At 36.9% G+C, this 13,468-nt stretch overlaps 1 protein-coding gene across 2 annotated transcripts in view; it reads left to right on the top strand.

The window, feature by feature from the left end:
• Nucleotides 1-4,001: 4,001 nt before the first annotated feature.
• Nucleotides 4,002-13,468, top strand: part of LOC115229963 (centrosomal protein of 83 kDa) — a 31,624-nt gene continuing 22,157 nt past the window's right edge. Inside the window, exons 1-3 of one of the 2 annotated variants that reach the window (XM_036499414.1) lie at nt 4,005-4,135; nt 7,038-7,234; nt 11,223-11,444. In XM_036499414.1, the coding sequence (XP_036355307.1) occupies nt 7,212-7,234; nt 11,223-11,444 (245 nt within the window). In that variant the 5' untranslated portion in view covers nt 4,005-4,135; nt 7,038-7,211. Of the gene's footprint in view, nt 4,136-7,037; nt 7,235-11,222; nt 11,445-13,468 lie in introns of both variants that reach the window. The other variant, XM_029800223.2, reaches the window with a different exon arrangement.

Genomic DNA, 13,468 nt, shown 5'->3' on the forward strand with positions numbered 1-13,468 from the left:
TTTACTTTTTTAGAAAGTTCTTTTGGATTTCCATATATTAAACAGTGGAAATTACAAATTTTTAAAAAATTCACAAATTCGATTTTTCAAACCCATCTTCCCTCCCACATTTTCTGTTCCTCTATCCCTTTTCTTTCCCATATATTTGCCTTGTACTTTCCAAATGGGGAAGCCATGTATTTACTTTTTCAGCAAAACACTTTCTTCTGTTCCTCTATTATACTTTTATATCCTTCAATACTGTACCCTACAGTTGAGGGGATCTTGCTTTGAAAGTACTTGATGACCTCACTAGTTTTGGGGCAATAAGAAAAGCACCCAGTACTCTGTGAAGAGGTTGGCATTAGAAAGAAACTATCCCAAAGCAGATACTGAGCTTAGAGCAGCCCCCAGGCTCATCAGTTCATATCAAACCATTCAACCCATACCAGCACAAAAAAAAAAATGTTAAATGACAATGATGTTGATGATGATAGCCTGCTAGTCAATTCTAATTTTCTTTGTTGATAATTAAACATGATATTCAATAGGATTTTTACCTTTAAAATTTAAAACTTCAAGACATCAAGAATTCAATTCTTCTCTTCCCTAATTTCTTCTTCATTTAGATGTAGATGCTTGAAGCATGTAGCTTTACTAGGAGTTTAAATATCAGCAACAAATGTTGTTTGAGTTTTATTTTTAGTCTTAAAATTGATAAAAATAGATCCGATCCAGTGTAATTTTGGAGGAGGTTACCTTTGAAAACACTCTTTCAACTATATTATCATTTTCACAGCACACTAAATAATTAATGCATCTTCTTACAAACTTGACAATCTAGAAACACCAGCTGCATCTTTTAGTGTTCCTAACCCATCAAAAGGAATTCCTTCAGGAAATATACTTTTCCAAACAAGTATAAACAGTCTTTGTAGTGTTTGTTGTTGGGAATCTTTTTTAATGAAATTTTGCTGGATGAATGGCTAGAGAACTCATATCTAAAGTAAATTTTCTTCATGTAAGGGGTACTGTTGTAGTAGTATGGGGGCATGTGCTGTAACAGCATGTCACTGCATCCACCATTTGTTGGCAGTTCCCTATTCTTAGCAGAGGAACCTTTGCACCACTCCTGTGACAACCCTCTGACTCAGGGATCTGCTTGTGTGGTACTGTGATTCAGTTTCCTTTTATTTCAAGAATCATATATTGTATATTTAAATTTCTTGTAATGCAAAACTTCACACTTCAGCTCAGATGCTATAGTGATCGAACATTCGTTTTTGGAAAAGCAAATTAATGTTTTCCTCATCTGGCACCTGTGTCGGTGGCACATAAAAACACCATCCGAAGACCCGGCAAGACTAGTCAGGCCATAACCTGTGGCCCCTACCTGGGACGTAGTCAGTCCACCTGTGCATACCTTCCTTCTTGTGACACTTGTGAAGACCTGTTGAGGCAAGTGAAAATCAAAACAAATCAAAATAGATGAACATCAATGGAATTTGTATCTTTGTGGTACCAGTGCCGGTGGCACGTGGCACACAAGAAACCATCCGAACGTGGCCGTAGCCAGTACCGCATCGACTGGCCTCCGTGCTGTGGGCACGTAACAAACACCATCCGATCGTGGCCGTTCGCCAGCCTCATCTGGCACCTGTGTCGGTGGCACATAAAAACACCATCCGAGCGTGGCCGTCTGCCAGCCTCGTCTGGCACCTGTGTCGGTGGCACATAAAAAACACCATCCGAGCGTGGCCGTTTGCCAGCCTCGTCTGGCACCTGTGTCAGTGGCACATAAAATCACCCACTACACTCTCGGAGTGGTTGGCATTAGGAAGGGCATCCAGCTGTAGAAACACTGCCAGATCTGACTGGACTGGTGCAGCTTTCGGGCTCCCCAGACCCCAGTTGAACCGTCCAACCCATGCTAGCATGGAAAGCGGACGTTAAATGATGATGATGATGATGATGATGAAATTCACTGAACTCAGACCTCATAAAAATTAGGAGATGTACCATATGGGGAGTGTGAGGGAGATATTTAGAGATAGCAAGTGATGTTGAGAGGAACTGGAGGAGCCTGCAATGAGTGGGGTGGCAGAGATGGTTGCGGGTAAGTTTTGCCAGAAGACAAAATTATGTGCATATGTGTGTGTGTGTGTGATGGGAAGGGGAAGGTTATAACCATGAAAGACATGCCTATATGTATGGATGGCCACAATTTCACTTAGCTTTACATGTCTTCTCAAACCTTTTTCAAGAATGCTTATTGATAAAAAAAATGGTAAACTTCCTACATTACTTTAGAATTTTTTAGGATTGATGCAATATTTCAGTAGTTTTACTTATGCTATTAAGATAAATGTAGACAGCCATTAACAATGATGTTCTCCAACACCTTAAATATCTCTTTTTCTCACCCACTCTTCAATAGCTAATAATATGACTTCCATAGATCCAGATTCACAAGTGGGCTCTTACTTGAAGGAAGTTTGGTAAAAGCAATATTGTTGCCCAAGGCTTTAGCAAAGCTTTCAATCATGTTTGGTATGCAATTCTCCAATCAAAACTTCCTGCCTATAAACTCCACTCATCTTTCATCCTTTGGACCTGTCAGATTGCATCATTGAAGCATGTTGACTGAGCTTCTTCTGTCCTGCCCACAATCAACTCTAGTGTACTCCAGGGTTCAGTTTTGTCCCCCATGCTTTCTATACATCAATGGTGACACTATTCTTGCCTTCTGGCAGGAGTGTGAGAGTCATCTGCTGAGCTTTGAGCCCTTCTGGTAGACAAGCAAGTTTTCATACAAAATGTGACTGAAGGACAGACATTAACAGTCTTTAAATGCTCCTCAACACTCAAACAACTTGTATCTACTGCTAGACACCATCATCTAGTCCTTTTTTGTAAGGAATGTTTCACTGAAGGCTACCATGTCCGCCTTGTAAAGAAACAGTTCTCTTGTAATCAGTGCAGTTCTATTCATTTCAGTGTTGTCAAAAATGGATACCTACATTGCAGGTACCTAGTGTGAGTACCATCTCCTGTCTTCTCTGTTTTTTAACAGTTGAAGTAGGATCCAGGCTAGTTGCAGTTTGCCAGCGAGATTTAAATAAACCAAGATGTTTAAAGCAAGCAGATAATTTGTGGAATTACAGATGAATGTTGGGTCCAAGTGGGAGCCATGGTGGAGTAGGTGTCCTGAAATGGACTTGGCGGGCTTCCTACCAAAGCTATTATTCCACCATATACATAGAAATAGAGGGAATGTGGAGATACTACTGATTATGAATATCACTCTTAGCAGGCGCTGTCTCAGGAATTTTTCAAAGAGAGGGCACAAGGTCGGAAGTGAATACAATTCCAGGAGAAAAGGGTGTAATTATTTAGAAGGATGCACTTCTTTTCTTGAGGCATATGCCCCTCAACACCCACTCTCACACCTTGGGTCCGTCTCTGCTGTCAACTTCGCAGAGGAGGTCTAATAAGACCAAAATATGTTCATATGGCAATAACATATGACAAGCGAATGCTTTTATGGAAACCTGTCGAAATCTAGCGAGATCAGGCAAAGACGGCAGCGACAAACCGGTCACTGTGTACCTGGAATATATCCAGGATCTAGAGGCAGTGATGTTGGACCGAGAGGTGTGACGGATGAACTTTGTTGCTGCAGCCCGAGTTGGAACAAGACCATAGAGCGAGATATGTCCATTGCTAAAGTGAAAGTTAATTCTTGTTCCGATTATACCCATTATTTCGAACCGCACATGGATAAAAAATATTATATAAGAGGATTACGTGGGATGGGAATACATTTGGTAGGTAGAATCGTAACTAAATACTAGACACTTGGCATTCTGAATTCAAATCTTGTCGATGTGAACTCTACCCTTTTATACTTCCAGGACCAATAAAATAAAATATTAGTCAAGTATCGGGTTCCTAATTATCATTCTAGGTAAGAATGGAATTAGTGAAGACCCCGTTAGAAAAGTACCCGGACCGAAACTATTCAGTGCTTCGCATGCTGTCACCAAATACGCATGCGTAGACTTGTTTGTTGTTGAGATTCAAAATTTAAGCGTGCTACGGCATGTTGTCTTTCGGTTTTAATAACATTCCAAGCTTTCTCTCCTTTTATATGTCCGTAAGTCTGACCTTTTATCGTTATTCTTTACTTGATTATCAAAAATGAAGATTTGGGTGTGTAAATTATAACCCAAAATATATGTATGTAATTGTTGCGTAAATTGTTTGTTTGATGGACTGAATTGAATGTTAGTCCTTCGTCTGTATATATAAGAAATATATTTAGACGAAATAGTTTAAAACTGCAGTACGTTTTTGCTGCGAAACCTACTGCTTGATTGCATCCTCTCAACACTTTAAGTTGCTGTCAGCCACACCCGGTTAATGTTTCTCTAGACACTTGCCGTATTGTACATACTTCCATCGGGTTATTTGTTGTATGAGTGCGGTGTACAAACCCTTCAAAATTGTTGCCATAGAAGGTATATATTTATTGCTGTAGTGAACCGGTGGATATATTTTTAAATTGAAATAATTTTCTTTTAAGTTAACCTTAGTTGTGACCATATCCTAACTGAAGTAGCTACAACCGAGCATCGAACCGTGTCGCAGATTTGGTTTTACAGACACATCTGTCATTGCTATAAGCAAACATAACACATACACACACACATACTTATATATATATATATATATATATATATATATATATATATATATATATATATATATATATATATATATATATATACATACATACATACACATATATATACATACACATACTTTATAGGTGTCTCAATAAACATTAATTCAAATGAAACTCAGAATCTTTTTTTAGGAATTTTTTTCTGATTTTCATGAACAAAAAAATTAAAATTGATTTTTAAATGGTATTTTCAAATATTTATTGCGTCCAGAACTTTTCAGTTGATATTCTTAAGAAATATTCGTTGACTTAAGACATTAATCCAACTTTTTTCACCTTAAGCTTTTTTCTGTGATAGTGATGATAATATTTACATTATCACAGACGTCACATAACTCATTTTCGTGATGCAATAGAAGTGATGAGCCGTTATGTCATAGAAGTTGAAATGTGAAAAACGGTCAGTTTATTGATTCTTCAATCACATTTTAGTGTTTTGGTGATAATTTTAGTTTGAGTTACAGTATTTTATATCCATTTAGACATTTTATTTTGTCTTTGTGCAAGAAATTTAAATTTTCCAATAAATCTATAAACAATCTGATTTATGATTGTTGCGGGCGTTTTGCATTGCCTGTTTTTTTTAAAGATGTATTTACCAATCATAGAACCGGCAATATGATATCATTATAATAATTAAGTTGATGGCCACCTTACAATATTCATATCTGGCGCCTACCTTCTGAGTTAAAATCCTGTTAAAGTCAACTTTTTCGATAAAATATATGCCCATTTTGTGTTTATTTTGATTTAATAGACGATGCCATTGCTTTATATATGTAGTCTTTTCCCAAGACTAACAGGCTTTTGAAGGTCCTTCCAGACTGAAAAGCGATGCAGTTGACTTTCAGTTGGAATTTCTGTAATTCAACTCTTGTATAAAAAAGAAAGAAAAAACCCCTCTTACTTGGCCGTTCAATATTTAATGTTTTAAATAAGAATCATTAAGTATTGAGATGGCTAGAGTTGAAATGTTTTGGGTTTAGATCGCTCTAATTTTTGTCTTCCACTCATTAACGAGGATCTCTTCAGACTAGTGCACAGTCTTAACATAGGTAGGGCCATATTTTAATGACTGTTTCCTTTCTTCGGAGCCAGAAGATAATTCAGCCCCCAACAGTAAATTGACGCAATAAAGCTCGGGTGACACCCACCATGGAGTACTGCATTCATATCTGGGATGGTGCTGCTACTCACACAGATATCTTAGACTGCACCCAGAAAAAGGTCACTCAGCTGATTGGTATGAAGTCACAGGTATGCTGCAGCATTTGGCACTCCTCTCTCTCTGCCTTTTCTGTCACTACTGTAATGGCCTTTGTCTGGACTTGTTCCACCCCAACTCAAGCACTCCAAACCCAATGTCTCCCTTCTTCTTTGTTCAACTGCTCCCCACCCCACTCGAACAAACTCCACATTAATCACTAGCCCCTTGTGCTTCCTTCTTAGATTATTCCTCTGGAATTCCTTCCCTGCTTCTGTAGGTTTTGACTTACAAAGATTCAAGAGGAACATTAATGGCATTGATCTCCCTGGTCTTGGAGCACCTGCAAAGACTTGGGCACTGCCTCTTCCTCCAGATCCAGTAAGTGAAAGAGAAAAAAAATATCACAACAGCAACATACATAGAGTGCTAGTTCTTGAGTAATTCAACTCTGGAATAATGGGGAAATCTGTGTAGAGTCCTGTAAATGGAACACTGTAGACATCACAAGAGATTTTTACCTCAAGTGGGTTGCAATGAAGGTGTATGTAGATTAATAATCCAAAGGAATAAATAGCATTGCAATTGTAGTGGAAGAGGAAGATTGAAGGAACAGCATGTCTGTATGTGAGAAGTTGTAGACAGTTGTTGGGTGAATCTTTGTGAATCAGCCAAATTGCCTTTATAGTAGTCTGTAATGTGTTGCAGTACTTTCCTGTATTTTCCTAAATATGTGAGCATATCCAATGATTTGTAAAGTGTCAGCATTCAGGCCAAGCCTAGGAGAAAGCATATTAACTAAAATATAAGTTAATCTGAAGACATAATTGTAGAAAGTTATTAATAGAATAACAAAGTGGCCAAAAGACAAAATGATTAAAAACATATTACAGTAAAGGTAGAATATTTGTCAAAATTTTAATATTTTTTTAAAGAAATAAGTGAAAATAAAATTATAACATAATGATTTATTGATATTGTAATCAACTGTCATAATGTTTTGACATGTGAAAATAAGACAGAATTCAAAATTTCAAAATACATAAATGCATGCAAGTGAAATATGTGTCATCAAACATGTACTAAAAAAGTTCTCAAAACTTTTAGAAATAAACAAGCATTCATACAAGTGGTAAGAGTGCTGTAATCAGCAAATATTCTTCCCACTGAGGAACAACTCAAGAAATGAAATGTCATTCCTATTTATTGATTAAAGTAGACTCTCAACAGTAGCTGAAAGTACCAAAAAGTGTCTGATTTACTGATAGAACAAAAATAAACATGCTGTACACTGAAGCTTATAGGTGAGTCAATATTTTTTAGCCCAGAATTTGACAATTTGATGGCAGTCAGCTTCATTGGTTAGAAATTATCATGTGATGTGCAAAATTGGTTAGGCTGCAGAAACTTATTTTTGTTTTCAGGGTTTGATTAAGATAAATCTGCTATAAAAAAAAAATGTCAGGTAATACAGGATACAAATATACACACACACTGTTTCCATCATTGCATTCACTTGCTGTTATGGAGATTCATGGTACTGAATTTGTATGCTCATAAAAAGGGGGAAATAAGTTATCATCATCATCATTTAATGTCCATTTTCCATGCTGGCATGGGCTGGATGGTTTGACCAGAGCTGATAAGCAGAAGAGCTGCCCCAGGTTACAGTCTGATTTGATTTGGTTTCTACAACTGGAAGCCCTTCCTAACACCAACCACTTTATAGAGTGTGCTGGATGCCTTTTATGTGGCACCAACACAGGTGCTTTTAAGTGGTCCCAGCACAGGTGCTTTTACGTGGAACCAGCGCATGTGCTTTTACGTGGCACCAACATATGTGCTATTGTGTCACCAGCATGGAAGCTTCTGTCTACATCCATCCCTATCACACAACCAAACCAGTATGGTCTTTTCTCTTGCACATTACATCTAATTCCTCTTATGCCTAACTTTTCTCTTAACACACTAGTATGCTGTTTCACATGTACACTTACATTGCACATCCAATGGAGTATACTAGCTTCATTCCCCTCTAGTTTTCACATGTCCTCTACATTCAGGACCCATGTTTCACTACCATGTAGAATTGCTGGTCATTTATATGCCTCGTACAATCTTCCTTTCACTCGAAGAGAGTGAGAGAGAGATTGAGATTATTTGTTGCCAACAGAGGTAAAAGCTCACTGAATTTTCTGCATCCTATTGTTATTCTTGCAATTATACTTTCTGTGTATCCTCCCCCACTACAGATTAGGTCTCCTAGGTAGTAGAAATTATCCACTGAAGGGATTTTAACTATAATGGAAACAAAGTATGAATTTCAAAGACTACTGGTCATGTGGAGTTAGTATTGTTCTGTGTACATTATCATGCAAAACTGAAGATATATCACAAAAGAAATAACTCATGATCAACCAGGCTCCACAATCTTAAGTATCATGTTAAAGGCAAAAGGAAAATGATAAAGAAACATCCCAAGCTCCAGGTGCGCTTTTTTCATGATATCATTGTAAAATTTCCTCCAAATTTTTTACCCTATCCTCCATCAAATGGTATTCATCTGGAAAGAAATTGCCATTTATCACTTCTTCTGAAGACCTCTGAACAATCAAGGAAGATTTTAAAACAAAAGAAATTGCAAGACTGGTGAGCCTGCTAATGGATTGTAGAGTCGTAGAAACAGTAGACTATGGAACTGAATGACATTTAGTATTTTGTTACATCCTTTTATGTTCTGACTGACTTTAAATTCTACTGTAGTTGACTCTGCTTTTTCTTCTGGAGTCAACAAAGTACAAGGTGTTCAGGCTAAATTTGACGGTTTGCATAAAAGGAAAATAAAGCACAATATCCCATTCAAAAAATAAAAGTATTTTAAAAAGTTGAAAAATATCAACTAGTTTGTGGCTAGGTAATAACAGTTTACTCAAAATAGCCATTCTCAGCTTCCACCACAGTGCGAAGACAGCTCTGGAGCCTGGCACGTGCATTTCTCACTGTGTCCCTGAAAAGATTCTTGAGTATCTCCTTGATTGGCCACCAGCTTGCCCTTGGTGTTGCAAGCAGAGCAGTTGGTGTCTTTCTCAACTGTGCCCAACACATAGTAATCCATGGAATTTCAATGGGAGGAATTAGGAGACCAGAAATTGCAGCTGGTGAAGTCATAAAAATTCTTCAACAACTACTTCTGACTTTTTCCAGAGGTATGGTAAAGAGTCAAATCTTGCTACCACACATATAGCCTTCCAGCAGCAACTCTCTCCAACCAGGGTTTGACCAGTCTCTAGCAGCCTCACATAGCTGTCTGAATTGATCCTAAGGCCTTGGCAGCATGGCATCCCCTTCACTAGAAACACACACACAGATCATCAAAGTTTGAGGGAACTTGGTTTTGGAATATGTAGGACATTGCATGGATTGTAGGCAAGCCAACTGTTATTCTGGGTGTTGTGCAGCTGGTCCTGGTAGAAGAACCAGATCATTCTTGGTTCAACAGGATGCCTAAGGAGTCGTACAATGGGATTGAACCTGAAACCACATGGTTGCAAAGTGAACTTCTTAACTATTGCCCATTGAAGAGAATTAAATAGAAGTTTAGCTGCATATTAAAATATAAAATTGAATGAATTGTTTACTATGAGTCTATAAGAATTTCTTTTGATTAGTCACAAGATTTAAGATTTACAGGTGAGATAGGAAAAGGTTTTGAATATTTAATAACCAAATTAAGTCAAAAAGGGTGAAAAATTAATCTACCATTGTGTAATCTGGTAAAACCAGTTTTAGGTATATAATGCAACTATTTTGTTTTAATATTAAAAAAATACTTCAAAAGAACATTGGAAAAAATTTCTCAATCAATCAAAATCTAGTTTATAGAGTTGTTAATGTTTGGTCGACATAGTTACAAATATCATCCATTAGTAAAAAGGAAAAAAATAAATTTGCTTCAAGCGGAGTTAATTCTGTATTGCAAAAATATCAATATATTGATTAACTGGAACAGTGCTGCTATATCATTGATACACAGCTTTTTAAACCTATATTGATTGGCTTACTTTTGACCAATCAAAATCTATTTGGCCTTGTTAGTGCTAAAGCAATTAGTAACTTAACATATCTGAGTCACAGTTATTGTTTGTTTAAAACACTTTATAACTGACCTTATGGCCAAGAGTTCATTATGTTGTTCTTCTGGACATGGCATATATGTTTGCCTTAGTTTATCTGACTGACAACAGATTGTTTCACTTTTATACTGTTGAGCTTTAATTCTGTCTTTTATTCTTTCAGGGTCATTAAATAAAGTACCAGTCCTGTACTAGGGTCATGTCTTCTTTTTCTATATCTTCTCAATAAGAAATTGGCTGTGTTCAGACCTGCTGAGGGAAGGGCTCTATCAAGTTTTAAGTTGCTGAACCTAAAACACCGTATTTTATAATAGCACCCTTTTGACTTCATCAAGAGTTAAGGGCTTGTGAAATGAAAGGAATAAGATACAAGTAAAATATGAAAATTTACACTAATTTAACATATTTGTGATAAAAAAAAAAGTACAGCTCTTTTAATTGTAGTCTTTCAATGAATTTTCCTAAAAGATAGAATAAATTGATTTTCTGAAAGAACCCTCTGTCAGACAGATATGAAAAAATATTTATGATGGTACTGAACTGTATTGTTTCAGTGTGTTGTCCTTATAGATGTATAATGTAGATATTTTCCCATAGTAATTTTAAATGATATAGAAAAGTTCAAATGCATTAATTTTTTTAAAAGAATTATATTATTTTAAAAAGGACATGTCCTAATTTAAACATATAAAGAAAAAAAATTTCCTGCACAAAAGTTTATGAAAGTATTTGACATAATGCTTGGAAGATAAGTTTTGTTAATTGAAACAGTATATTAATGTTAATAAGTCCTCAATATTTGTTGGAAAGTATTTTGGAACTTACTTTCTTTTATTAATAATTGTCTTGTTGGCTTTCAATAGGATGTGATCCATTTAGTTTTTGAGGCAGGTTAGCTGAGTAAAAAAGGTATTAGATTATCTTCTCATAGGTCATGAGTTCAAAACCACTGGCTGGAATGCCTTTTTACATCATTCCAAATTTACTTTGCTGTCAGAAATAAGTACAAGATCATAGAGGAATATTACTTGCAATGCACTTGTGTCCTGTCCAAGACAAGGTTTATCACTCATTTACTCAATACTATAAAATTGAATATATATGATAGCTGCTTTTGATAATTATTAAAAAAAACTTTCTTTCTTTTCAATTTCTACAGAATATTGGATAAATCTTCTTCCATGCTTGGAAATACAACAGATAGTGAAGCTGGTTCAATGGCCAGTCATGTTACAGCCCTGCCTCCGGTTCCAGCACGGCTTAGCCAGAGTCTGCCTATTAGAGGATTTGAACCGGAAATACATAAACAGCTGAATGAAGAGCATACACGAGCTGAACAACATAGGCAGAACTATGAGCGGCTAAAAGTACAGCATTCACGGTAATTGAAGAGTTGTTTATAGTTATTATTACATCTGTTCTATAAGCAAGGTGGATTGGCAAAACGCCTTTTGGAATTTTTTCTTGCCCTTTATGTTCTGAAATCGAGCCAATGTTAACTTTTGCCTTTTTGTCAGGGGTCACTAAAATATGGTATCAGTCAAGTACTGAGGCCATTGTAATTAACTAATTCCTTTAATTTTCTCCCTTCAAAATTGCTGGCTTCTTCCTTAATTAGAAATTTTCTTTACTACTATAGTGTATTTCTTCACAGAAGCAATGAACTGGCTTTTGTAGTTGTTGTGTAGTCCCAGTTCAGTTCTGATCAAACAAACTTAGAGCTTGTAGGTAGTCAGCCAAACTACTACATGCAATCCATATATCTATATATCTCTTGTTCTACATATACTATGCTACTGCATAATTACAGAAAGCAATATATATATATATAAATAGATAGATAGATAGATAGACAGATAGATAGATGTACATGAATACATGCACACAATTTGCAAAGACATGGCTGTGTGGTTTAATAAGTTTGCTTCCCAATCATGTGGTTTCAGGTTCAGCTCCACTAAATAACATTTTGGGCAAGTGACTTCTATTATAGTCCCAGGCTGAGCAAAGCTTTGTGAGTGTATTTGGTAGATGGAAAGTGAAAGAAACCCATTGTATATGTGTGTGGGCATGGATATGAAGTAGTATCAAAAGGTTCCAAGACTAGTTAATACATTGGTTCTAGTGTTCCTGCCACTTTTGGAATCTGGCCTGGAAGTCGTTTTCCATAAGTGAGTCAAGGACCCTCTGCAATTCACTCTGGATCTCAACAATGGTGTTAAAACAGTGACCTTTGAGCTGTTTTTTCATCTTGGGGTAGAAATAAAAGTCACTGGTGCTAAATCTGGCAAATAGGACAGGTACAGAAACAATACCATGTTAATTTTGGAGAGAAACTCATGAGTGAGGAGAGCTCAGTGAAGAATCCAATTCTTTGCATTCCACAGTTCCAGTTGCTTTCACCAAATGTTCTCCCTCAAGCACTTCAAAACATCGAGTGATGGTCTGGCCCTGGAGGATGAATTCTCAATGCACAATACCACATTTCCAGAGGTGACACTTGTGACAGGTCTTCCAAAGCACTCATTGTCTTCTAAGGATGTTCTTTTGCTTCGGGAGTGCCTGTGCCACTCAAAACATTACCTTTGCCTTGTCGCCATAAGCTTGCCGAAGCATGTCTGTAGCAGATTTTCCAAGTTTATCACAAAATTTCATGTTGGCTCTTTGTTCCTGTCCATGACAAAATCACAGACTACAGCATACATGTGATCACAAAACACAAATTTCACAACTTGTGAAGTAAACACAGTGATGTCACTCAGCATACTGTGTCATGAAGGTCATTGCTAGCTCTCACTGTGCACGCCACCATGTACTGCCATCTGTTGGCATGCTATGGAACTAGTCCAGGAACTTTTTGATACCACCTTGTATATTTGTTATTTCTTTATTGCCCACAAGAGACAAACAAGGACAGACAAAGAGATTAAGTCGATTACATTGGCCCCAGTGTGTAACTAGTACTTAATTTATCGACCCCGAAAGGATGAAAGGCAAAGTCGACCTCGGCAGAATTTGAACTCTGAATGTGATGGCAGAAGAAATACCGCTAAGCATTTCGCCCGGCATGCTAACGTTTCAGCCAGCTCGCCGCCTTGTATGTTTGTGTGTGTGAGTTAATGTCTCTATGTATTGACATAATGTGATATTTATAAATGAATGTTACTGTGATAGAAGTAATGCCATTTGTTTCCAGTCTTCCATGAAAATATGTCTCACCACAGGGAAATATTATGTTGCTTGAAAATATGTGAGGATTGGCAATAGGAGTGATGTCTAGCAATAGAAAATCTGTCTCAACAAGTTCCATCCTACCCATGTTAGCCAAAAAACAATGTGCATGAAATTAATGAATAGCCGCGGCCTTCGGGCTAAAACATTTTTAAGGATTTAAGGATGTGTGTG

The sequence above is a fragment of the Octopus sinensis genome, unplaced genomic scaffold (assembly GCF_006345805.1).
Source record: "Octopus sinensis unplaced genomic scaffold, ASM634580v1 Contig13942, whole genome shotgun sequence".
NCBI lineage: Eukaryota > Metazoa > Mollusca > Cephalopoda > Octopoda > Octopodidae > Octopus > Octopus sinensis.